Source organism: Martes martes (assembly GCF_963455335.1).
Source record: "Martes martes genome assembly, chromosome: 17".
NCBI lineage: Eukaryota > Metazoa > Chordata > Mammalia > Carnivora > Mustelidae > Martes > Martes martes.
The window spans coordinates 14,457,808-14,484,811 of record NC_137905.1 but is presented as its reverse complement, the minus strand read 5'-3'; the positions used below and the strand labels follow the sequence as shown (position 1 = coordinate 14,484,811).

At 44.7% G+C, this 27,004-nt stretch overlaps 1 protein-coding gene across 1 annotated transcript in view; it reads left to right on the top strand.

The window, feature by feature from the left end:
* The window catches only part of PKD1L3 (polycystin 1 like 3, transient receptor potential channel interacting), a gene marked incomplete at its 5' end in the record, with an annotated part of 64,202 nt that overhangs the window by 5,630 nt on the left and 31,568 nt on the right, over nucleotides 1-27,004 (top strand). The window contains 15 exons of the mRNA XM_080827662.1: nucleotides 1,212-1,319; nucleotides 5,863-5,909; nucleotides 8,143-8,391; nucleotides 10,312-10,443; nucleotides 12,753-12,929; nucleotides 13,811-13,938; nucleotides 14,034-14,160; nucleotides 15,249-15,377; nucleotides 15,704-15,935; nucleotides 18,081-18,274; nucleotides 20,593-20,823; nucleotides 21,957-22,058; nucleotides 22,327-22,505; nucleotides 24,673-24,819; nucleotides 26,767-26,963. Of these exons, the coding sequence (XP_080683788.1) occupies nucleotides 1,212-1,319; nucleotides 5,863-5,909; nucleotides 8,143-8,391; nucleotides 10,312-10,443; nucleotides 12,753-12,929; nucleotides 13,811-13,938; nucleotides 14,034-14,160; nucleotides 15,249-15,377; nucleotides 15,704-15,935; nucleotides 18,081-18,274; nucleotides 20,593-20,823; nucleotides 21,957-22,058; nucleotides 22,327-22,505; nucleotides 24,673-24,819; nucleotides 26,767-26,963 (2,379 nt within the window). The remainder of the gene's footprint in view (nucleotides 1-1,211; nucleotides 1,320-5,862; nucleotides 5,910-8,142; nucleotides 8,392-10,311; nucleotides 10,444-12,752; nucleotides 12,930-13,810; nucleotides 13,939-14,033; nucleotides 14,161-15,248; nucleotides 15,378-15,703; nucleotides 15,936-18,080; nucleotides 18,275-20,592; nucleotides 20,824-21,956; nucleotides 22,059-22,326; nucleotides 22,506-24,672; nucleotides 24,820-26,766; nucleotides 26,964-27,004) is intronic.

The following is a 27,004-nucleotide window of genomic DNA, read 5'->3' as shown; positions in this document are numbered from 1 at the left end:
AGTGGAGAAAGCAATCTGCAGAACAATGTATGGTATGCTACTTCAATCTAAGAGGGTGATAAGAACATATGTAAATATATGCCTAACACACGCATCCATAAGCATAATAGAAAAACAAAAACTAATGAAAATGATTACTTGTGGGGGAGGGAGGGAATAGGGCAGAAAGGACAGAAATAGAATTTAGATCTTTCTGAATGTAACTAGTTTCATAATTTGGACATTGGAACTCTATAAATGTTTTACATAAATAGGAAAAAAAAGCTGTTTTTGTTTCTTAAAAATGAGGAAGAAGAAGAAATGAATTGGATGTAGCAAGTTTAGACATTTTTTAAGGTTAATTTTGCTCAGGAGCAGGAAGGAACTAGGGCAGCAGTTCATGAGGCAATGTGAATGGGTGGTTTGTCTTAAGACAGAAGAAAATAGTAGCCGGGACAGTGTCCTTGATCTGAGCTAGTGTGCAGCCAGAGGGGTTCGGTTTGGGTAGGAGCGCAGGGACAGGACAGAAGGCGGCATTTGTGGGTGTGGATGCTTGCCGGTGGGGGGCAGATTTGGTGGCAGGCCTCTGGAAAGGACCTTCATTGCTTCCATTTTCTTTTTGAAGCAAAAAGTCAGGTTATGACCTGCCTTGAGGACGAAGATCAGGGACTTCCTTGTCATGGGAGGTACAGTAGAGGAGGACATGGGAAGGAGTCCTCTCAGAGAGCAGAAGCACGAAGAGACCCAGGGGACACGGTATGATTGCCCAGCTTGTGATCTGAGTTGAAGTGAGATCTAGTCATGAGGTGGTGTGATTTCGCAAGCCATGTTGGGCGGCATGTGGGAGAAACAGCATGTCAACACAAGGAAGCGCGGCCAAGAATGTCACCGTCCACCTACTGAACTCTTTTCTCTCTACCGACAGGAATTACACACTACGAGGAGAATATTACACTTAGAACGTAATTTCTTAAAATGAAGTTAATTCTATCTTCTTAGTGTTGACCCAGTCAGTGGGCCTCATTTTGTGATGTTGGGGAGTAGAAGGTGTTGTGACGTCAAGAGCAGAAGAGCTCCTTGACGATTCCTATGTTGTTAAAAAAAAAAAAAAAAGATAGTAATCTTTCATTGTGTTGTCTTGATTGCCATGTATGTGCTGGTGACAGCTATCTTACAGACTTAGAGCTGGAGCTATATACTAGAAATTATCTTTCCCACTGGCCTCCAAATAGATGCCTTTCCAGACCAAGTTGAAAGACATGGAATGAATTCTCATTTACACGGGAGACCCGAGAAGACAAGAGGAGAAGTCCCAATAATGAGAAGCAAAAGGACCGCAGGTAATGGGTAGTGAGATCAGTTCCTCTCTGGAAGGGTCGGTTAATGCTCAAGGGTGTCATCCTATCATGTACCTGATCAATATTTGTTATGTTCTGTTTTGTCTGATCTCATTATTGCAGCCTTTGCTCTCATTTTATACTTATTTTCTTGATGGGCCTTTGGCCATCTTCTTTTCACATGTGCCTTAATAAAAGACGAAGGTTTTCTCCCACAAAGTTTTCCATCCAAAGAGTCTTCTTTTTTTTTTTTTTTTTAAGATTTTATTTATTTATTTGACAGATAGAGATCACAAGTAGGCAGAGAGGCAGGCAGAGAGAGAGAGGAGGAAGCAGGATCCCTGCTATGCAGCAGAGAGCCCGATGTGGGGCTCGATCCCAGGACCCTGGGATCATGACCCGAGCCGAAGGCAGAGGCTTTAGCCCACTGAGCCACCCAGGCGCCCCCAAAGAGTCTTCTTAAAGTCCTTGCAGAGTCTTTCACATTGTGGTGTCCTCGCCCTTTTTTTTTTTTTTTTTTGAATAAATACTATTTAGGGAAGATGCATTAGCTTGAAATGACCTCAGTCAATACCAGTGTTGGATGACTATGGAGATCACCTGACCAACCAGGTGGAAAAAGAGACCAATTTAAAGTGCATCTGCTGATTATTCTGAGGGGTCTGACCTCACATCTTCAAGTTGTAGATGTCTTTGTCAGCGAGCCCTCCAAGGACCCATGAAAAGAGCAATCTAGAAAGTGCTACTGTAGACCCATGAATATCTTTTTGAAGAACAAATGTGAAAATCAGCTTCTCTAAATGCTTTTGTAACTGCGGACTTGTGAGGTGGGCAAGAAGTGTTTCATAATAGCATTAGATCAAAGTACAGTTGGTGTGCTTCCGACACTGTTAAGTAATTACAGAAGTCACTCTGATGATAATTAAGGTACTGAGACCTAGGACGCATTTGAAAAGTTTCAGTAAAGCCAAGTGGCGAAAAGTGAATTTCCAGAGAGCAGTGCCAGGACATTAATACCCTACTTCAGAGGAGGCGGTTTTAAACGTGCCTTTGTGGAACAAGTTAATTAACTACGTTAAGTAACTAGACATTGGACTGTTTCACTTACATCCTTAGAAATGATACAGTCAAGATTGCCCTAAAATAACTATCTTTAAATCCATTGAGAAAGGAGGACTTTGCTTTTATCTGAGGAGTTGCCTTATATTTATGTATGCATGGTCCTTCGAAAAAAATTTTTTTTCAATTTTTAAGTAATCTCTATGCCCAGTGTGGGGCTCAAACTCACAACCCCGAGATCAAGAATTGCATGCTCCTCTGTGCTAGCCAGGTGCCCCCCAAAGTCCTTGGAAAATTTTGTGTCACTTCGTTTTACCTGTGTTCCTATTAACTTTTGTGTAAATTGGTCTAATTATTTGATGCTGAGAATATTTTTATAGTAGAGCTTATCACACTTAAATGTGTTTTAATAACTGATGTCATTTCTTGCCTTGTTCTATGCTTTCTGGTTCTAATCCTTCCTTGCTGCTTTCTTCTGTCCTTTGTTGGAATTTTGCCCTTCAGTACTCTTCTTTTAATTGTTTGCCTTCAAGGAGTTGCTTTTCTGAAAACACATTCCCGCACCTGTGTTCCTCTAATGGTTGGGCTCGGGAGTGAAACAGTCTCTTTTGGAGCCCCCTCATCTGGTTAAAGGAATATAGTACATGTTCGTTTTTCCTTCCCTCCATAGATTTTGTTAGTATAGTGTGTGGATTTTTTTCAGGTTATTGTTATATTGGCTTTTTTTTTAAGATTTTATTTATTTATTTGACAGAGAGAGAGAGAGCTCACCCAAGTAGGCAGAGCGGCAGGCAGAGGGAGAGGGGGAAGCAGGCTCTCAGCCGAGCAAGGAGCCCGATGGGGGACTCAATTCCAGGACGCTGGGATCATGACCCAAACCTAAGGCAGCTGTTTAACCGACTGAGCCACCCAGACGTCCCTATTATATTGGTTTTTTAAAATAGATTTTATTTATTTATTTGAGAGAGAGTGAGGGAAGAGGCAGAGGGAGAGGCAGAGGGAGAGAATCTCAAGCAGACTGCACACAGCCTGACACGGGGCTCAGTCTCACGACCCTGAGATCATGACCTGAGCCGAAACCAAGAGTTGGATGCTTAACCAACTGAGCCGCCCGGGGTGCCCCTGTTTTTAAATATATAACTTAAGAATATTTCTTAAAAACTTTTGTCAAAGTCCTATTTCCAGCAATTTAGAACATATATCTGTTTTAACTGGCTTCACATTTAGCACCAATCATTTTTATACCGTAACTTTACCCTTGTTGAGCTCTTCATTTTGTATCATCTCTATTTCAGTTGTTTTTACAAGGAAGATCCATTGGTGGAAATATTTTGGGAACTCATGGATACTCAAAATGTCTTTCTGGTCCCTTCCCAATAGGACATGTTTTAGTAGGATGTGCATGTTAAAAACACAGGGTCAGTTGCTGTAACAGAAGTCAGAATGGTAGCTTGGACAAATGGAAGTTCCTTTCTCTTCCACATCACAGTGTAAGTTAAGTAAGGAGTCCAGGGCTGAGAAGTTGGCTCCGTGGTTTACGAGACCCAAGCTCTTCCTGCCTTGTTCTACTGTCATCACCTTGTGACTTGCCTCTCATGGTCTGTGAAAGCTGTGTTAGCTCCCTGCCTCTGTGATCGCATTCTGTCAACTAGAAAGAGAAGGGAAAACAGGAAGCCTGCCATGCTGCTGCCATCAAGGGAGGCTGGGAAATGTAGTCCTTGATGGGGCTACCGTGTTTCCTTAGAAGGGGTGGGGTTAGATAAGCAGTAGTCCGCGGGACAAGAACAGCCGTTCCTTTCTCAGCCTTCCCCTCAAAACTCTTGCCTTTTGGCATTTAATGTTATCTTGGAAAAGAATATAGTCGGGCTTTTTATTAAAAACAGGTAGCCTTTTTCCCCCTCTATCAGATTGTAAAATTTCTTAATCCTTGTAATACGGAAGTTTTCTTAGCAGGTATCCAGGTCGCTTTTCACTGATTTTGCCTAGAATGTGATATTATATATACACATTTTTCTTAGTTCATGAAAATTCTATTCTCTCTTACCTATATATCACTTACATTTCATTAGTTCTAGTTTTGTCCATAAGAAATACTAGTTATCAGGGCACCTGGGTGGCACCCTGTGCCCCCTCCCCCTCCCCCCTTCCCCCTCCCTCCATCCCCCCACCCACGCTCACACATGGGCTGTCACTCTAAAAAATAAAAAGGAAAAAGAAAGACATGGCAACTAATCAGTACATCTCAGAACTCTGTCCTCCCCCAGCAGTAGTGGTTACAATGATCCTTTGCTAAATAAGACCTATCAGTCCTGTCAAGGCAGAGAGACTGTTACAGGAAGAGATAGAGATGGCAGAGCAGGCTCGTTGTAGCCAGATAAATTGTAAGGGGTCCAGAGCACATGGCTTGAAAGAAGTCAACCTAAGTTAATAGCAAATAGTCATGTTAGCACACTAGTAGTGCCTTCAGATCATGGTTTTCTTACTGGAAAATGTGGAAAGGGAATGAAAGCAATAACTGAGATCTGGTAAAATGTCAACGATCATTTTCTAAACTATCACACTACAGGGATGCCTGGGTGCCTCAGTCTGTTACACATCCAACTCTTGGTTTTGGCTCAGGTCGTGATCTGGGGCTGCTGGGATTGAGCTGAATAGAGAGTCCACTTCCCCTCTCCCTCTGCCCCTCACCTCCACTCAAGCTCTCTCTCTTGCTCTACTTTCTCTCTCAAATAATTGAATAAAAAATTCTTTTAAAATATTCTTTGAAAGGGGGCGCCTGGGTGGTTCAGTCATTAAGCATCTGCCTTCGGCTCAGGTCATGATCCCAGGCTCCCAGGATCGAGCCCCATATCGGGCTCCCTGCTTGGCAGGAAACCTGTTCTTCCTCTCCCACTCCCTCTCTCTATGTGTCTCTCTTTGTCAAATAAATAAATAAAATATTTTTTAAAAATTCTTTGAAAGTATTAGATTATGGCCATACCACCCTGAACACACCCAATCTCCTCTAAAACTATCAGAAATGTGCTCTGATTTATTAATAGGGAGCCTCTCCTTTTGGTGAAATTATGAGGCAAATATTTCCACAGTAATACTTATGTACTGACAACTTTACAATCGATCTGATTTCAATATTTTTTTAAAGATTTTATTTATTTGTTTGACAGAGATCACAGGCAGAGAGAGAGGGAAGCAGGCTTCCTGCTGAGCAGAGAGCCCGACACGGGGCTCGATCCCAGGACCCTGAGATCATGACCCAAGTCGAAGGCAGAGGCTTAATCCGCTGAGCCACCCAGGCGCCCCCTGATTTAAATATTTTTATACTGGGAGTCTTTGAAGAATAAGTCAGATGAGACATTCGTGGTTGGTGACACTTCAGCTCTGGAATCCTAGCTTGTCTCCAGAATTATCAGCGGAAAGTGGTCACTTTGGTTCCCTATATAAAATGATTTTTACTTGAACTTAGTCTGCTTTCTTCTTTCTGTGGCAGCTACTCATCCTGCAGCCGCCTGTCACCACCCTGCTCGTGCCAATCTTGTAAGTACGTCCCCGGACAGCACACATCTGGGATTGGTCATCTCTGCCCTTCCTGGTGGGTCCCGCCAGAATGCCGCTGTGGCTCACCAAGGGCCCCGGGTATAGTTTTCTCATAAGGAAAGCAAAGTACTTATATGCAGGAAAGAACCAGGTTGAATGGATGCTTTACTAACAATATTTTTAAAGGCTCCTCTGGCTTTCATGTTGTTATAGTTATCATTTGTTGGTTGGTTGGTTATTCCCTGCTTTATTCCAAAAAGGACTTGTGATACCTTACAAAAGGATATGCAGTATGATAAAATTTAAATTTCTTTTTAAAAAGGAAAAAAAAAAAAAAGGATGCCTGGGTGGCTCAGTCAGTTAAGCATCTGCCTTTTGGCTCAGGTTATGATCCCGGGGTCCTGGGATCGAGCCCCGCATCAGGCTCCCTGCTCAATGGGGAGCCTGCTTCTCCCTCTGTCTGCCGCTCCCTTCCTCTGCTTGAACATGCGCGCGCGCTCACGCTCTCTCTCTCTCTCTCTCTGACCAATAAATAAATAAATAAATAAAGTCTTTTTTTTTTAAAGATTTTATTTATTTATTTGACAGAGAGATCACAAGTAGGCAGAGAGAGGGAGAAGCAGGCTTCCTGCTGAGCAGAGAGCCTAATGTGGGGCTCGATCCCAGGACCCTGAGATCATGACCTGAGCCGAAGGCAGACGCTTAACCCACTGAGCCACCCAGGCACCCCAATAAATAATTTCTTTTTAAAAATAAATAAATAACAAAACAAAAAGTAGTTAAAAAGGGAAAAATATCTGCATGGGAGGAAAATAAAAGTAGGAACTGTATAATCTATAAAATTCCACATTCAAGAAATTTCTCAGCCTTTTTGCCTTTGTGTCCTACATAGAAACCTTTCAGTGGTTGTCTAAAGATAGATTTACATTTACTTGACCCACTGCAAAAAAGAACTGTTTCTAGTTGTGTGAAAGAGAACAAGGATGAGGTCAAAAATCCCTCAAGTGAGAATTTTTTAAGAGATGTTCTACAGAATAATAACCAATATTGCTTAAATCATTTCCAGAAGGAAAGAAAACAAAGGTTTTTGACTGTATGACTTCTCTGTCTTTCACCTGACCAGACCTAACCACTTCCCACCAGTTTCACCACCATCACACCAGTCTAAACCACCATCATCTCCCAGCCGAACTTGGCATCTGCCTCCTGCTCTTCTCTCCCTGCTTCTGTCTGTGACCCTTTTCTGTCAGTTCTCACAACAGCAATCAGAGGAGGGATCTTTTACAGCACAAGTCAGCTCACGCTGCTGTTCCTCAAAGCCCCCAGTGTCTTCCCATCTCATTCAAAGTAAAGTCCTACTTTTCTCCATTGCCTGCCATATGAATGCTCTCCCTGGTCCCATCCCTCATTCCCACCCCCAGGATCTTTCTGATCTCCCCTACATCTTAGTTCTGCCCCTCTAGCCTCCTGCTGTTCTGTAGACAAACCCATCAGGCTGTGGCCTCAGGGCCTTTGCAGTTCTCACATGCCTGTCTCCAGTATATTGGCAGAGCTTTCTCCCTTTATTTCAACTGTCAGCAAAAATGCTGTCTCATACCTCTGAGCACCCTATCTGAAGCGCACTGTTTCCTTCCATCTGTTTACTCTTACTATTTTTCTGCATGGCACTTATTTAATACGTAGTATAATTTGCCTCCACCATGAAAATGGAGGCGCCATGAGGGCAAGAACTTAGTTTATTTTGGTCATTGCTATATCCCTAGTTCCCCAGAGCATTCTTTGGCATGCGGTAGATGTTTAATTATAACTTACTGAATGGTTGATAATAAATACACTAATGTAAATTGTGAATCTTTTTTTTAAAGATTTATTTATTTATTTATTTGACAGAGAGAGAGAGAGAGAGAGAGAGACATAGTGAGAGAGGGAACACAAGCAGGGGGAGTGGGAGAGGGAGAAGCAGGGATGTAGGGCTCTATCCCAGGACTCTGAGATCATGACCTGACCTGAAGGCAGAGGCTTAACCCACTGAGCCACTCAGGCGCCCCTAAATTGTGAATCTTGAAGAGGGTAATTGTATGCCACTTTTTCAAAACTGAGCACTGGCCCTTTTTGAGAAAAATACCCAGTATTACCTCATGGGACACGGGAGTGCCAGAATAATTTTATAAACTCTGCCTTAATTTTCACTTGGTAAAATCAGGTTCAGCCTTTTCTTCTTTGTACCTTTCAGTCCAAGATCCTGTGTCTTCCCATCAGCCCGTTTCCTTCAACACTCCCCACAGTCACACGGCGGGTCATGGCAGTGACCTCAGCACCTACCAGCCAGCCTCTCCCTGCCACACCAGCGCTCACCACACCTGCGCTTGAAACACAGTCCAGGCAAGCTGTGGCCGAGGTGACCTCAAGCCGCAGAGAGGACTCCCAGGCAGAGGTCTTCACCACTAACCCACAGACGTCACTTCGGGACGCACCTGATCAGGTAAGTACAGAAAACAAGAGGTCACCCTGGGGACCTTTGTGACACTGAGAAGGTACTTCTGTTCTTTCCTTCTATTTTGCTGATGCTTCCAGAATAGCTGCGTGAGGAAGGGGCCCAGTTCGCGCTCTACTTCTGAGCAGAACTGTACTTCAGAGGACCTGACGGATGAGCGTTGCCCCAGTGAAAAGCAAGCATGAGCGAGTCCGTGGAAATAGTGCACAGTGGGTTCCATATCCCCCTCGGGATTTTAATGTCTTATTTTTATTTAATGCTCTTTAGTTTAGTACTTCAGATGGGGAGGAAGTTTTGTCTACCTGCCCCAGTTTTCTGGGCAAACACTTCTGGACTGTTCTCCCTCCGCACCTTCCCCGCTCTCCTTTCTCCTTTGCTCCCTTTCCCCCCACAAATTTCAAACAAAGCAAAGCTACTTTGATCATGTTGACTGAAGAAAATCATCCTGCCTCTCCTTCGCTATCATTTTTTTTTTTTAACACCAGCCTTACTTACATGCCATCTAACATTTCCTTGCTCAAAGATAATCCTGTTAACGCTGGATCTGCTTCCAGCGGGAATTGGAACTGGATGTTCATTATTGTTTCAGTACTGTGTCTCCTGGTAGAAAAACTCAACCCAGTAGCTTACACACAGAGTGCTTTGTTTTCCTTAAACAGAGAGAAGTCTTAAGTGTAGAACACCCAGAAAGGCCTACAAATAAATTATGAGAAAATTAAGAGAATTTACCAGTGTTGCTGAATACCAGATCAATATCAATAAAGCTAATTGTACTTTTACATAGCAGCAGCAATCAGTTAGAAAATTAGATTAAAAAAAAAAAAAAAGCTAGACTAGCAGGGGCTCCTGGGTGGCTCAGTCAGTTAAGCCTCTGATTCTTTTTTTTGTTTTGTTTTGTTTTGTTTTTAAGCCTCTGATTCTTGATTTTGGCTCAGTCATGATCTCAGGGTCCTGAGATGGAGCCCCGTAGTTGGGCTTCACACTCGGGGCAGGGGGAGGGGAGGCCAGTTTGGAATTCCCCCTCTCCCCTGCCCTTCCTCTGCTCCTTACATAGGGTTGCTCTCTTATAAAATAAATAAATAAATAAATAAAATTAAATAAAATAGAAAGTACCTAGGAGTAAATCTAACCAAAGATGGGCAAAACCTCTATGGAGACAGCTATAGAGCTTTATTAAGAGCCATTAAAGAAAGGCGAAGTGAATGGTGAGATCGACCACGCTTCAGCCCAGCTCTGCAGCATCACATAAGCCGCCCTCAGTGTTCTTCCTGGCAGGAGGTAGAATGGCATTAAATACGACCTGACCTCCCCTGGAAAACGTGCAGTTTCATGGCCCCTGGGTCTCACTCATACTTTTATTTCTGCTTATTTACACCTTGGTCCCCAAGTATGGAACCGCAACTGGGTGGTCCTCAATTCTAAGATCACTCTGTAATTTAACTTCCTGCAAACCCTGTGAATTACAAATAACCCTATTCAACTGTATGGCCCACAAGGGCTGGATCACAGCTGACTTTAAGGACTCTAACTCCTGAGCCCAGCTGCACACAGTAGGCATTTAATAAAGATTTACTGAACATTGGCTGAACCAAGCTGCAATGGGCTGTTCTCTAGAAATGGCAGCAAGTAACTGGTATAAACAGAGATTATCTCAGGGTGGGACTTCTGGTTCAAAAGCAGTAGACTCTTAAAGAATGGTCATTGTATGACCTTGGTATCTATTCCTCTACTCTATGAGAGAGGTAAAAATTCTATCCATTTGCAGAAAAGCTTCTGAAAGTAGTAACTGTTACAGGGAGCCTGTGATTCACGGAGTTTGTCCTGTCAACTCCTGTTAAAACAATGTCTCAAACTACTAACAGGTCATTTACTATAAATAATTCTGGCAAAATCCTTCATCCCCAACAGGTCGTAGACGAGCAAGCAGGAACCATGAGCAAAGCGATTTATGGTTTGCAAACTCACAGCAAACTACAGACAGCTTGTGAGGTGCTCCAGAAACTGACAGCCTTTATCCCAGGAATTTCTAAGTCAGCTCAGGTAAGCATAGGGTGATGGGGAGGAAACGAGATAGGAGAAAGGGGGAAGCGAAACAGAGACAAAGTATATAAAACAGAAAATACCAAATCTGGAGATGGTGCCCTGGGCAGAATTTCACCTTATGAACTATTTCATAGAGACTCGATATATTTAGCCAGAGTATTTGTACCTTTAATTCTGAAGATGGCAAATAAATAAGTCAGTAATGACCTTCTCAGGTATGCTGTGTTTCTCTTGTTCATTTATCAGGTTACTGCCTTTCTCATACATTTGTTAGACATCACGGGGGACAGAAACAGATCCACTCCTTGGCCGAGATAGAGCAGTTCAGCTCTGAAACAGACAATCGGCCTGCAGTGCACTGTGATATTTGCATCTGTGGCTGCCACAGTTATTCTCAGGAGTTATTCGTGCCTGGCTCTGCTCCCTACACATAAGTAAATTAAGGGACTAGGATCTGTGAGCATTTTCATTTTTTCTTTTCCATGTCTTTTATTTTCAGATATTCTGCAATAAGCCTATAAATGTAATCTGTGTTTATTTGGGCTGCTTCTCTTTTTCTTTCTTTTTTTTTTTTTTTTGAGAGAGACAGAAAGAGAATACGTGTGTGGGCCTGGGGCTGGGGGGGTCAGAGGGACAGAGAGAGAACCTTAAGCAGCCTCCATGCCCAGGGCAGAGCCCTGACATGGGAGCTCATTCTTAGGACCCTGCGACTGTGACCTGCGCCAAAATCAAGTCAGGCACTTAACCGACTGAGCCACCCAGGTGCCCCTATTTGGGCTTCTTAATTATGGTAATAACACATGCTTGTTATTAAAAAATCTGAAAAGCATATAGAGTTATAAAGCCAAAGCCCTCACCATCTTTGTCCCTCTTGCTAATCCCATTCTCTAAATGTAGTCGCTGATACCAAATTATTATTAATTTGTCACGCATAGCCTGCCAGACTTTTTTCTATGCATGGACAAGTTTGTCATTTTAACAACAATGGGGTTAAAGTAAACAAATGTTTCAGCCTCTTGATTTTTTTTTTTAACTTAATGCTGTGTCATGGATATCTTTTTGTGTCAGTACACGTAAATGAACCAGTCATCCTTCATGTGCATTTGGACATTTTTCATTTGTCCACCCTCAGAAACAGCCTACCCATGAACACCCAAGTCCTTACGTCACCGATTACTTACGCAGATGTTTCTGGGGAATAGAGTGCCAGAGATAGAAGCAGGGTCTTTTGCATTTTCAATAGATGACGGAATTGTCTCAAAAGGCACTGTTCTGGGGCACCTGAGTGGCTTAGTTCGTTGGGCGTCCAACTCTTGATTTTGGCTCAGGTCAGGATCTTGGGGTCCTGGGATCGAGCCCTGCTGAGCATGAAGCCTGCTTGGGATTCTCTCTCTCCCTCTGTGCCCCCCACCCCACGTGCCCTCTCTCTCAAACAAATAAAGAAATAGGCACTGTTTCACATCCCTACCAACCATTGCGCATGCTCTCCCAATTTCAAAGGCAAGAAAAAGAAAAGGAGGAGGGAACATTTTATTGATTACTGAGGACATTGAACATCATCATATGTATTGACTGACATTGTGTCAATCAATCAGCTCTCAGTTGCTTCTTCGTGTCCTTTGTCCACTTTCCCTCCAATGGGTTGTTTGTCATTTTTTCTTACGTGTTGGTAAGAGAGCTTTATTTACTGTCGGTGTTGACCTTTTGTTATTTGTGTTGCAAATATTTTGTGCCCACGTCTTATTTTTCATTTTGTCTATTGGATTTTTTTTTTTAATGCAGAAGTTCTTAATAAATGTTACTTTGAAAACAAAAACATTTCAAAACCAAAATAGTCATACCTACAGTGGATAGTCTGTCAACCTGCTTATCTTCTTACTTGTTTTGCATGAGAACAACCTACCAAAAGGAGAATTGGGGTTTTCTGGTTCATTTAGAATTTTTCCTGCTCTCTATGATGTCAGTCTTGAAGGCTTTTGAGGCCCGAGTTTCAAGGGATAGTCTCCTCAGTGTTCCAGCCAGTACTGCCCTTTCCCTTTTTTTAGCTTAGTTTTGTGAATTAGCTGTTTGATCTACTTACCACTCCGGGAGGGTTTGGTCGGTTCCTTAGAATAACATGAAATACGAATCCTCCCTATAGGTATTATACTGCCAGGTATTAACCTGCCAGGTTGTAATAGTGCTTTGTTATAAAAATGTGTTTGAAATGCATAAAGAACATCGAACTCCTGATGAGAAGAGCACAAATAAATTCAAAACAGGCAGAAACAGCTCAGGTGTGTGTGTTTGCTTCCTTAAACTCCCAGGTCAGTGTCCTCAGTCCGCTTGGTGACCCGAATGGGCAGTTACCTGGGAGCGCGTATGAGAGCAACAGCAGTCTGGGCTTCGAAAACCCCATGACTGTCTGCCTCATTCACTCCTTCGACGATGTCGTGGAAGCTGGTGAAGCCAGTCTGCAAAGATCCAAGCATGACATTGAGCAGGTAGGTGCAGGAGATGCTCATGTTGATCTCATTTTAGAAACTTTTTAATCATCGGGGTGCCTGGGTGGCTCAGTGGTTTTAAGCCTCTGCCTTCAGTTCAGGTCATGATCTCAGGGTCCTGGGATCGAGCTGCACACCGGGCTCTCTGCTCTGTGGGGAGCCTGCTTCCCCCTCTCTCTCTGCCTGCCTCTCTGCCTACTTGTGGTCTCTGTCAAATAAATAAATAAAATCTTTTAAAAAAAAAAGAAAGAAACTTTTTAATCATGAGGCCCCTGCGTGGCGCAGTCGGTTAAATGTCCAACTCTTGATTTTGGTTCAGGTCATGATCTCAGGGTTGTGAGATCGAGCCCAGCGTCGGGCTCTGTGCCCGGTGCAGAGTCGTCCTAAGATTCTTTCTCCCTCTCCCTCTGCTCCTCTCTCTCACTCCCTCTCTTTAAAAAAGGTCCAGGGCAGCGTATATCACGGGACGAAGAAATATGTCTTTGGGTGGCCCTCTTAGTTGATACAAAGGATGTTGATTCTTTAGCCCGACTGGAAGTACTTTCTATGGGTCTTCTTTTTTTTTTTTTTTAAAGATTTTTATTTATTTATTTGACAGAGAGAGAGGCAGGCAGAGAGAGGAGGAAGCAGGCTCCCCACCGAGCGGAGAGCCCGATGTAGGGCTCGATGTGGGGCTCGATCCCAGGACCCTGGGATCATGACCTGAGCTGAAGGCAGAGGCTTTAACCCACTGAGCCACCCGGCACCCCATCTATGGGTCTTTTCCAAGAATGTCACCTTTCCTTATGTCGCCATCAAGATCTTTGTTCCCTGTCCAGCCCCTCCAAAACCATTATCCACTGAGGTTACTCAGGTCACATAGTGATCCCTTCTAAATGCAGGTAGAAAATATGCTGGAAATGGCCTTGCTGGCCCTTGGAAAGATCCAAGAAGTATTTCTACAGCAGAACCGGGTTTCTGAGTCTTTAGTGACTATGACCTCTTCCATTGCTACTCTGATGCTGAGCAGGTAACAGAGGAGGTTGCGGGGAGAGGTTCCTTTTTGGTTTTTGTTCCTAAGAAAACACACAGAAATTTATTTCCCTTTAATTTCTCCTTCCTTAGCCAAAACGTGTCAACCTGGCCTCTGAGCTCCTACAGTCTCTGGTCCCCAGCACCTGTGAGGTTAGTCTTTCCATCAGCCTCAGCTTTGCAAGAGCTCTTGAACAGACACCCGGGAGTTAATGTCCAAGTGAGTGTGAAATTGATTCTGATCCTATCGGAAATGGGATTGATGGCTGCAGGCATTTGAATGCCCCATGAAGGGTGTGCACCGGGAAATGTAAGCTCACCAGACCAAACAAAAGAAGACTGGGTGCCCTGGATCTCTGTTTTAGGTGGTAGGAATGGAGGCCTCTTTTTTTTTTTTTTTTTAAGAAAAAAAGAGAGAGAGCACACAAGCTGGAGGAAGCTGGGGGAAGCTGGGGAAGGGGCAGAGGAAGACGCAGACTCCCTGCCGAATAGTGGGCCCGATGCAGGACTCAGTCCCAGGACTCTGGGATGAGGACCTGAGCTGAAGGCAGACGCTTAACTAACTGAGCCACCCGGGCACCCGGGAATGGAGGCGTCTTAAAAATGATCCACAGTAGAAGTTGGGAGCATTAAACAGACTTTGGGATTTGACAGTTTCTGTGTTAGGGTTTGAATTGATGCATATACAGGGCACCTGGGTGGCTCAGTGGGTTAAGCCTCTGCCTTCGGTTCAGGTCATGGTCTCAGGGTCCTGGGATCAAGTCCCACATCGGGCTCTCTGCTCGTCAGAGAGCCTGCTTCCTCCTCTCTCTCTGCCTGCCTCTCTGCCTACTTGTGATCTCTCTCTGTCAAATAAATAAATAAAATCTTTTTAAAAAAAAGTTTGAATTGGTGCATATACAAAGCTGGGAATACCTGGGTAAGTGTGGACTCAGTGTATCAACTTAGCCGTATCAGTACATTATATTTCTTTCAGCGCTTACCTGACAAACAGAAGTAAGATTGGTGCCTTATCCAGAAGAGCAGAATACTTACTTCCCTAGTAATCATGAATCCTCCAGGCATAAAAGGTGTAAAAAATAATAATAATAATTCTGAGGGTCCCAAATAAATGACTCATTTTAATTAATTCTTTCCCATATGGTGTTCTAATGAGAAATATTTCACTTAAGATATTAGCAAGGGGAAAAATCCCAACATTTACTTTAATTATTGGATATCTGACACCCTATTACCTGTAGGGGTGTTATTTCTAAAGATTTTCCGAAGATTTCAGCAATGGATGAAACCGAGTTCTCTTGTCTCTAGGTAACAGGACTAGCTTTCAATCCCTTCAGGGATTTTGATGACAAGAACATTGTTGGAAGCATCGGGAGTGTGTTGCTAAGCTCTAATCATAAATTGTTCCAAGCCGATGACTTAATGGAAGATATCGAGGTATGACATGATTATAGGGAATGAAATAGAAGGGAATAGGAATTCTTGGAGAACAGGCTGGAAACAAGTCATTTGAGATTCATGGCAGTCCCATTGATTATTCCCATCTCCACTGGGGAGCTTCTAATGGAGGTTACCTCTCCATTAGGAGAAGGTGTTTCGGTCTGAGATTGTTCTTGTCCCTTTACCCCGGCTCTTTATTACCTATTAATACGCGGGGAGGAAGACTTAGGAAGTCACATGCCATTTTCACTAGAAAGGAGACTGAAAGACGTCAGTGGATGGACCGTCATGAACTTGAAGATTGATTAACTGTCTCCTTCTAGATCATGCTGTGGAGAAATGTTAGCATGGAAATCCATCACACCAGCTTCAACGTGAGCTCAGATCATTTTATTATTGTAGTGAACATCACATCCCTGGAGAAATCCCTGATTGTATGCATAGTACCTGAAAGTCGCCTTTTAATGACACTCTACCTGGGGTTCCAGTATCAGCCGAACCACACCCACTTTGACCTGAACATCACCCTTCCAAAGAATCAGGTGTGGCAAAAAGGTAAAACCCCAATCAGAAACTTTTTTTTTTTTTTAATTTATTTGACAGACAGAGATCACAAGTAGTCAGAGAGAGAGAGAGGAAGGGAAGCAGGCTCCCTGCTGAGCAGAGAGCCCGATGCGGGGCTCAGTCCCAGGACCCTGGGATCATGACCTGAGCCGAAGGCAGAAGCTTTAACCCACTGAGCTACCCAGGCGCCCCAGAAACTTACTTTGAAATCTTTGAAATGCATTTTCTTCCCTTTTTTTTTTTTACTTTTTATTTTGAGGTAACTGTGGGTTCTCATGCAATTGTGAAAAATGAAACAGATCTGTATCTCACCCAGTTTCTCCTACTGGTGACGTCCTACTTAACTACGGCACAATATCCTAACCAGGAAATGACACTGGTACAAATGCATTGACCTCATTGGGATTCACCAGTGTTGCGTGCACTTGTGTATGTGTGTTTATTAGTTCTATGGAATTGCATCACATGTGTAAATATACGTGACCAGGAAATGCATTTTTAAAAAAGATGGATTGTGGAATGGATCGAGATCTGTAGGTGATAAAGCAAATTTAGTAAATGTTTTTTGTTGTTTTTTTTTAAGTTTTACTTATTTAAGCAATCTTCACACCCTATGTGGGGCTCAAACTCATGACCCCAAGATCAAGAGTCACATGGTCTTCTGACTGAGCCAGCCAGGTGCCCCAAATTCAGTAAAATGTTAATTATAGAATCTGTTCGGGGATTATTTGGGTGTTCACTGTGTAATAGTCCACTTTCTGCATGGTTGAAAATGTCCATAATGTTGAGAATAAAATCCCAGCACAGTGGGTTATGTCTATATTTCAACCTTTATTTCTAATCTTAGGTTTGGGTAAGGACAGATATGTCTCAGTAGGTCTTGGTGTAATACCAGACGGACTACTTTGTGGCTTAGAATAGTTAAGAATTTCTGCAATACGTAAATAGGGCCTGGATATACTTGACCGAGAAACATAGTCACCAGATATCAATTTTAAATGTAGTCCTGGGGAGTCGGGATGGGGTAACGGGGAGATGGACACGAAGGAGGGCACGTAATGTGATGAGCACTGGGTGTTATTTAAGACTGATGCGTCACTGAACTCTCCCTCTGAAACTCGTGATACACTATATGTTAATTTAAAGAAAAAAAGTATTCTAAAGCTACAGGGAAGTCTTAAGAGCTAAGCCTTCGCATTTAAAAAACAATGGGGTGGGGGGAGTCATCGGAATGGAGAAAGCATGTCGTAGTCTCCTTCTGTTATGGTCTGCCCGGGCTGAGCGAGCTGCCCCTGGCTCTCGAGTCGGCCTCACTGACATAGGGCTCACCGCTGCAAGGCTCTGTCTGCACTACCAGCGGGCTCTCTCCCCATTCGGAGCACGCGCTCCCATCTTCCTTGCCCGTCTTGACAGTGTCATGTTTGGAGCTGGAGGGGATCTTAGACAACCTCTGGTCCAGAGTCCTTGTCTGAAAAGTGAGAAAGCTAGGGAGATTGTGGGACTTGCCGTAGCCCTTCCCAGCCCCCTAGTGACAGAGCCAGACCTGGAATCAGGGCTCTTTCCTGCAACAACCAGTCTAGCTGTTTCCATCATAGCTTCGTTTGGGGGCTTTTTTTGCTCGCTAGGTCTTATAGCTACTCATTGTGATGGATGACGATTTCATTTTTCTAAAATTCCTAAAATCCTGACCTGTTAGACCTAAATTTTCATTCGTAAAAAAAATAGTTTCTTATTGGAACAGGAGTGATGCAAAGCCCCAGGTTATATCACTGGTCATTATCTTAAAAATCATTTGCAGGGTGCCTGGGTGGCACAGTCAGGTAAGCGTCCGACTCTTGGTTTCAGCTCTGAACATGAGGTCAGGGTCATGGGATCCAGCCCCATGACAGGCTCTGTGCTCAGCACGGATTCTTCTTGAGAATCTCTCTCCCTCTCCCTCTGCCTTCCTGCTCATAATGCACTCGTGCACACACACTCTCTCTCTCAAATGTTAAGAAAATAAAATCATTTGTAACTCCAGGCTTAATCATTTCCCTATTTATAAAATAATGACAATAATACATCCTTCATAAGGAAGGTTCTCATGGTACTTTTGTCCCACTTAAAAGGCAACTAAGCACTGTTCTTGGTTCTCAGCTGAGGAATATACATGGGTGCTGAGCCCAGAGAGCCTGCGGCACGGGACCGGCACCTACCATGTGACGGCCACGTGGAACGAAAGCAAGGAGAGCGTCCAGCAGACACCCGCCCGGTTCTCGGTGGTGACAGCCGTCACGCAGTGTTATTTCTGGGACGGCCACAACAGCACGTGGAAGAGCCGTGGATGCCACGTAAGAAGCCACGCCACTTGCTCTTTCTCTACCGCCTGCACTGGCATGAAATGCAGAGCAACTCTTACCTTGTTTGGGGGGTGGGGAGCCCAGAAAGAAAAATCAGCAGAAGGGAAATAAGGTAGCTGGGGAAAACGGAGAAGGAATATGTGTAGCGGGCCAGGACAGTGTGCCTCTTTGGAGCAGGCTCGTGCCCCATATGTGTAATTTCTTTCCTAAACTCAGTCCAGGGTGGATCTGACAGTTCTAGATATAGTAAGTAATATGCAGAAGTCCTACAAATATTAAATATGTGGTGGGTAAAAGAAAAACTTCTTGCTTAATAAAAGAGAACTTTTAGGGGTGCCTGGGTGGCTCAGTCGTTAAGTGCCTTCAGCTCAGGTCATGGTCCTAGGGTTCTAGGATCGAGCCCCGTATCCGGCTCCCTGTTCAGTGGGGGGCTTCTTTCTCTTTCTCCTGCTTCCCCTGCTTATGCTTTTTCTCTGGCAAATAAAATCTTTTAAAAATAAAAATTAAGAAAAGAGAACTTTTATAAAAATAAGTTAGCAGAGGCACCTGGGTGGCTCAGTCAGTTAAGCGTCTGCCTTCGGCTCAGGTCATGATCCTGGGGTCCTGGGATCGAGTCCAGCTTCGGGCTCCCTGCTCAGCGGGGAGTCTGCTTCTTCCTGTCCCTCTCTGCTCCCTCTGCTTGTGCTCTCTCTCTCGCTTGCCCTCTCTGTCAAATGAATAAGTTAAATCTTAAAAAAAAAAAACAAAAAACAAAAAACTAGCAGGTTCTTGTACATTCCAGGCTAGGTGGGGACTTTCCACATGGTTACCTAATTCCAAGTGTGCGCCCACCTTAAAATGGCACTCTGCATTTTCACGCTGGTGAATTTATGCGATCCCATCTGATTTAAGTCCTGGTTCAGTTGCACAAAGACTGTGGTGCAAGGTCCTAGAAATCATAAGGCTGTTCGTAAAAGAGCTGAGAGGGGTCATTCACATGGGAATAGAGGGAAAGAGGATGCTCTGGAAGGCACCAACACCATTGATGGCCTCAGCAGAGATTTCTGGAAGATCTGGAGCAAGGCCTTTCTAGCAAATCCTCTACCTGGGAGCCTGTTCAATGGCAGATTCTGTTGTTGTAAAGGAGGGTGGGACCTGAGCTTCTGCCTTTCTAACAGGCTCCCAGGTGATGTCAGTGCTCCAAGTTGCGGGAGATGGCACTTTGCATAACAAGACTCACCCATCAGTGACCCCACTGCTCACAAAAAGCACCAGGGGGTTTCTGCCTCCTTGAAACCCTGTATAGCGCTTGGACCCCACGCAAGGAACAGAGCTGCCGAAGTCCTCCCAGAACAAGAGATAGACCCAGCACCCAGAGCTTGACCTTGTGGCATGGAAAACAGTCAGTCATACTGACACATGAGTGTTGTTGGGCATGCTTTGGGTCTCTGTGTAAATGGTACCATTTGTACCATCCTTTAACTTTTTTTTTTTTTTTTTTTTTAGATTTTGTGTATTTGACAGGGAGAGAGAGCACAAGCAAGAGGAGTGGGAGAGGGAGAAGCAGACTCCCTGCTAAGCAGGAAGCACGATGCAGGGCTCAATTCCAGGCTCAATTCCAGGACGCTGGGATCATGACCTGAGCCGAGGGCAGACACTTAACTGACTGAGCCACTCAGGGGTCCCCTTTAACTTGTATTTTTCACTCAACATTTATGCACGATGCTATATCTAGCTCTAATTCATTCATTTTAACTGCTAGAGAATATCCCATCAGTCGAGAGTAGTAGCCCTCTACTTCTTTATTTGTATGTTCTGCTGTTACTGGACATACATAGGTCGTTTCCGATTCTTTGGTTATGAACAATGACGACAGAAACATTCTTTCTCACATCTCCTTGTGCGCAGTGCAGACTTCCCCTGGGGTCTGTGTTCACACCTGGAATGGCCAGAGTCCGAGGCTGCCAGATTGTTCTCCACGCTGCTTCCCCCAGCCTCTGCGACCACCAGCAGTGAATACGCAGCCCGGACAGTTTTCCCTCTCAGAACTGCCTTATGTTTGTGTTTTATTTTTAAGATTTATTTATTTATTTATTTGACAGAGATCACAAGCAGGCAGAGAGGCAGGCAGAGAGAGAAGAGGAAGCAGGCTCCCTGCTGAGCAGAAAGCCCGATGTGGGACTTGATCCCAGGACCCTGGGATCATGACCTGAGCCAAAGGCAGAGGCTTTAACCCACTGAGCCACCCAGGCGCCCTATGTTTGTGTTTTATGATTGTCTCTTCCTTAGCACTCAGTTAAGTTAGAATCAGCATTTGATTCTAATTACAGGTTGGGCCACAGAGCACGGTTTTGAGGACACAGTGTCTCTGTAACCGCCTGGCCTACTTTGGCAGCGACTTCTTCATTGTGCCCCGGACGGTGAACATTAAGGACACGATCAAGCTGTTCCTTCGTGTGACCAACAACCCTGTTGGGGTGTCTTTGCTGGCCAGCCTTTTAGGATTCTATATACTCATGTGTGTGTGGGCTTGGAGAAAGGATCAGGCAGACATGCAGAAGGTGAGATGTTGATTCTAGAAGCTTTGCCACAGTGTCTTGAGTGTGTTGAACAAGATGGAAAAAACCCTTGACCAGAAGAGGCTGGTAGCGTGGTACTTGGTGGCATAGAAATTCAGGGGGGACTTTTCTTAAGTTTCTCTTCATGTCTCTTTTCTCAGGGCTTAGCAACTTAACACTCTATCTGCTTTTTTTTTTCTTTTCCTTTAGTGGCGGTTGAACCCTCCTGTGATTTGTTTAGGTTAGGAATCACCCATAACATCTAGAGAACGTAACCAAAATCGAATGCAAGTTTGTCTCACTTTATACACTGGATCTGAAAGTTATGTGGAAGTGAAATGATAATTTCATGTAACTGTGATAGATAAGAAACCTGTAAGGAATCTCTTTTTTGAATAACAAAAAATCCCTTGATGACAGCTTCTTTTTTTTTTTTTAAGGATTTATTTATTTTAGAAAGAGCAAGTGCACGGGGGGAAGGACAGAGGGAGAGGGAGAAAGAAACATAAGCAAACTCTGCGCTGAGTACAGAGCCCTTCGCGGGCCTCAATCTCACAGTCCTGAGATAACAACCTGAGCTGAAATCAGGTGTTAGATGCTCAACCAGCTGAGCCACCCAGGCGCCCTGATGACAGCCTCTTCTTAGCATCCATTGCATGCGTTTTTTACTCGTATGTTTTCTTACCCTTGGAAATTCTAGAATACATGCCGTCCATTTCCTTATTGCTATGCATGAAGAGTTGCCAGTTTTTGTAAATAAAAACATGGGACACCCAGTTAAATTTGAATTTCATATAGTGAATGCATTTTTAGTGTAAGTGTGCTCCCCAGTGATTCACGTTTATCAGAGATTCACACTTAACTAGGTGTCCTCCGGGTCGTGTGATAACCCTCTCTGCATGGGAGGGAGGTGGAAAGATTTTGAAGCCCAAGACCTGATCGGGGATTCTGTGACTATTTCATTTTCGAGGCATAAAGCCGGGTCTTCCAGCCCTCACCGCTGTTCCGTCCCTTGGGTCTGCTTGTTTACCTCCCACTCGCAAGTCCCCCTTGCTCTCCACCGGGTTGTCGAAGCTGGACCGCTCATCCTCCTGCTTCTCAGGCCAAGATCCTTCTTGGTTCTCCTTTCCCTGCAGGTGAAGGTCACTGTCCTAGCCGATAATGGCCCCAGCTCTCAGTTTCACTACCTGCTTCAGGTCTCCACTGGCTATCGAAGAAGGGCTGCCACAACTGCTAAGGTTAGTGGAATGAGTGGTCTTCGCCCTTGGCCTTGCGTCTTCTAGCGCACGAGATGCGCTCTGACCTGGTGACACCCCGCCCTCCGGGAGCATGTTAGGAGCACAGGTCCTGGTTCTAAACTGTACGTGTGTAGAGCCTGGAGAGCTTGTCCAGCCCCCAGCGACTTCACCTTGGTCGTTTTCTCTGTCTCCTCCTTTCCCCTGAAGGATAAACTCAAGGGGTCATGTTACAACATCCTGCATTTTATGTTTCCTTGTCGTGTTTTAGGTGGTTATCACCCTTTATGGATCAGAGGGACGGAGTGAGCCCCATCACCTTTGTGACCCCCAGAAGGCAGTCTTCGAGCGAGGGGGACTGGATGTCTTCCTCCTCACCACCCAGTCCTCCCTCGGGGAGTTGCACGGCCTGCGGCTCTGGCATGACAACTCGGGGGCCAGCCCTTCTTGGTAAGTACCTGTGTCGGGCGGCCTTGTCCTCCCTTCTCTGTGGACCCCCCAGTTTGGGGGCGAGACCAGCATGCCACCGCCACGCGGAACAATAACACTTTGGGCCAAGTCGTAACAAATGACTAGTAGATTTAAATTCCAAAGCATCTACAAAGGGGAAACTCTGGAAACAAATAGGGAAAATTAACAATATGATTCTGTGTGGATGGTAAAGTGACAGATGATTTATTCTTTTATTTTCATTTAATGGTGTCATGATTGTGAAGACCAAATCATGTCAATTTACTGCCCAAAGTGTTGTAAATGAGAAGTATCTCTACACATGAAAGATATCTTTATTTTTTAAAAGATTTTATTTATTTATTTGAGATAAAGAATGAGCAAGTGAGAGAGAGAGCATGAGCAGGGGGAGGGGCAGAGGTAGAGGGAGAAGGAGACATCCCACTGAGCTGGGAGCCCAACACGGGGCTTGATCCCGGGACCCTGGGATCATGATCTGAGCCAAAGGCAGACGCTTAACCAACTGAGCCAGCCGGGTGCCCCAAAAAAATATCTTTGAAGAGTAAACTTAGTAAACTACTCTTCCCTAAATACACTTCTGGTCAAAATTAAGAGCTTCAGAAGAGAGGAAAGGAGGGCAGAATCCTGATGTGGGACAGGTCCAGGGAACTTGTGAGGAAGAGGGTCAGTGATGAGGCCATGAACTTGACATGCGTGAAGTCCACATGGTTCTGCTCTTCCTGCCGCCGCACTCAGAACGAGGGGAGGTGCGTGGAGAGAGTAATGATGGCGTTAACTGAGATCAAGACTATTGATTGCGGTTAGGAAAGAAGAAGGGAATGGAGTCAAAGGTCTCTGATCAGTAGTTGCTGAGTGTTGCCCACCTGCAAAGAGTGCGCTCCCTGCCCAAAAGCATTAGCAACAGGTGTCTCTCCGTGCTACGCGAGGCCAGTCGAGTCTAAGCATTTGCTTGCTGCTTCTCCTCTGTTCAGGCATCTAGAAAGCGCTTGGACACTGATTGCGGTTTGATTTATAAAGGGGAATAACGTATAGTGGACCCCTGAAGAGATGCATAATGTCGCTAGCCACCAAAAATGCAAATTAAAAGCACAGTGAGAGCACTTAACGTCTAGTCTAGAATGACTGGAATAAAGTCTGACAAAATCGAGTTGGGGTGATGTTGGGAGCCACTGGAACTCACGCGCATCAGGCAGGAGCACACAGTGGTGCAGCCACATGAACGGACGGTTTGGCAGGGCTTGTGAAGGCCAATAGACATGTAGCACGTGACCCAGAAACTGCACTCCTAGGTGATCACCCAAGATCAATGAAAACGCACGTCCGTTCCAGGACTTACACACACACATTCATAGCAGCTTTGTTAATAGTCATCCAAAACTAGAACAGCACGAATGCCCATCAGGTCAATGAAGAAACAAATGTTAACATGTTCATTAAAAGGAGTACAACCCACCAGCACAAAGAACGATCTACTGCTACAGTGACGCGGGTGAATGCCAGAAGCATTTTACAAAGCAAAAGAAGCCGGACACAAAAGGAAACAGGCCATATGCATCCACATATATGAAGTTCTGAAAAAAGCAAACTAGTCTGAGGGACAGAAAGCAGATCAGTGGTCACCTGGGGTCAGGGGTGACCCTCAGCGGGGCTGACTGGAAAGGGGCACAGGGAACTTTTGGGGGTGATAATTTGATGGTGGTGGTGCTTACACAGTATTTACATTTCTCAAAATGTGTTGAACTGTAGAGTGTACAGAACCCAGTAGGATGAGAAGCCATTAATATGAATGTTGAGGACCAGTCCCCACCCACCAGGGACGTCCCCTCAGGCCCTGGTGACAGAAGACAGAGGCAGGTGGGCTGTACGAAGAGGCGACTGGCGTGTATGAACAAGGAAAGTTAAGGGAGTCATCCACACACTGGAGTGTTCGCGAGTGACAGAAGGCTGCATTCTGGTTTTGATGCATGAATTCCCTTAGAGGTCAGGAAGGGATCACTCGGATCAGCTCTTCTCTCTTTCTTTAGTTCCTGCCTCACAATGAAAAGAATCCATTTCCCAACAGGGTGAGATTACCTCTTGTTGCAGCAGCTGGTTCGTGCCCACCCCCCCGACCCCCCGTAACATACCTACCTTCATTTTACCGTAGGTACGTAAACCAGGTCACGGTCAGTGACCTGGCAGGTGAAAGGAAATGGTACTTCCTGTGCAACTGCTGGCTGGCGGTGGACCTCGGAGAGTGCGAGCGTGACCGGGTCTTTGTGCCAGGCTCAAAGAAAGAGCTCTTTTCCTTTAGGTATTGGTGGGAAATGGTGGTGGTCCGCAGGTGTCTGTGGCTCTGTTCGTTTTCCTTCCTTCTTTCTGCTGCTCAGATGGGATATGCCAGTTGACCTGTCTTCAGGTCTGCTGATTGTTTCCTCTGCCTGCTCAGATCTGCCGTGGAGCCTTTCCAGTGAACTTTGCTTTTCACTGCATGTATTTTTCAACTGTGGCCTTTCTGTGTGGTTCTTTTAAAAAATACTTTCTGTATATTTACTGATGTTTTCTATTTGGCAAGATGCCATTCTCATTCACTTTCCTTTAGTTCTTTAGACATGGTTGTCTTTGGTTCTTTGGACACATTTAATATAGCTGATTTGGGGGCCGCTGGGTGGGTCAGTCGTTAGGCGTCTGCCTTCAGCTTGGGTCCTGATCCCAGAATCCTGGGATTGAGCCCGCATCAGGCTCCTTGCTCACAGGGAGCCTGCTTCTCCCTCTGCCTGCTTCTTTCCCTGCTTGTACGCTCACTTGCTTGCTCTCTCTCTGACAAATAAATAAATAAAACCTTTTAAAAAATAGCTTATTTAAAGTCTCTTTCTAGTATAGCCTGTGTCTTGTCTTCCTCAGGGACAGTGTATTTATGGCTGTGTGTGTCACACACACATGCATGAGTGAGATATACTTTGTTGTTTCTTTTGGTGTCTTGTGATCTTTTGTTAAAAACTGACCATTTTAAATATATTTTTTAAAGATTTTATTTATTTGTCAGAGATCACAAGTGGGCAGAGAGGCAGGCAGGTGGGTGGGGAGCAGGCTCCCTGCTGAGCAGAGAGTCCGATGCGGGGCTCGATCCCAGGACCCTGAGATCATGACCTTAGCCGAAGGCAGATGCTTTAACCTACTGAGCCACCCAAGCGCCCAAAACTGACCATTTTAAATAATGGAATGTGGCGATGCTGGAAATCATATTTCCTTTCCCTGCCCCAGGATTTGTTGTTCTTAGTAGTTGTTATTGTTATCTGGTTAGTGACTTTTTCTGAATGAATTCTGTGTTCATCATGGCAGGTGAAGTTTCTGCTCACTTAGTTTCATTGTGATTTAATGTTTAGTCAGAGATTTTGTAAATGTCTGGAACCAGTAAGCCTCTCAGTCTTTGCTGGGAGTTTTGTGTGCATGTCATGGCATCCCTTCACCACTCTCCCTTCCCCCACCCATGAAACACTTTTAATTCCAGTTACCCTACCTGAGGCAAACTCCCACCTGTGTTCTACCTTCTTCCAGACCTGGAGCCTAGAAATCCTGTGACTTCCCTGCTTACCACCATTTTTTCTAATTCCACTTCTCCTCAGAGATATTTATCCTGTTTTTAAGCCCAGCCAGTATGTGTTATTCTTTCTTTTTGTAGCTTATTAATAGTTCCTCCACATTTGGAGTAGAGCAGGTGATCAAAGTGTGAATTTACCAAACTATCTTGAGTGGAAGCCTGATGCAAACTTTTGTAGAGCAAAAGATTTATCAAAACTCTTAGGAAGTTTTAAAAAAACAGTTTTTAATTTTAAACTCTCATACAATATAAATTAACCTTATCCTCAAAAACCTCATGTCCAGGGGTGCCTGGGTGGCTCAGTCATTAAGCATCTGTCTTTGGCTCAGGTCATGATCCCAGGGTCCTGGGATCCAGCCCCGCATCAGTCTCCCTGCTCAGTGGGAAGCCTGCTTCTCCCTCTCCCGCTCCCCATGCTTGTGTTCCCTCTCACTGAGTCTTTCTCTGTCAAATAAATAAATAAAATATTTTAAAAAAACACCTGGTGTCCTAAAATCACGAAGGAGTCCCACTGCCATGTCATTTGGAAGCATCTTGATAAAGGTATCAGATGGTGGCTGAGTTGTCACAGTGAGCTTGTGGCCGGACAAAATACTTGTTTGCCTGGGACGCCATCAGGATGCCAATTCATGTCTGTCCTGTTCTCATTTATCTTCTCAGACACCTGTTCTCGTCCATCATTGTAGAGAAGCTCACCCAGGACCATCTGTGGCTCTCGGTCTTAACTCGACATCCCTGGAACCGGTTTACGAGAGTCCAGAGACTCACTTGCTGCCTGACATCGCTGCTGTGCAACATGGTGGTCAATGTTATGTTCTGGAGGAGAAGCAGCAGCACGGCTGAGAGAGACGAGCCAGGTGCGGGTGAGCCTGGTGTGTGGTGTTTGTGGCGTGTAATC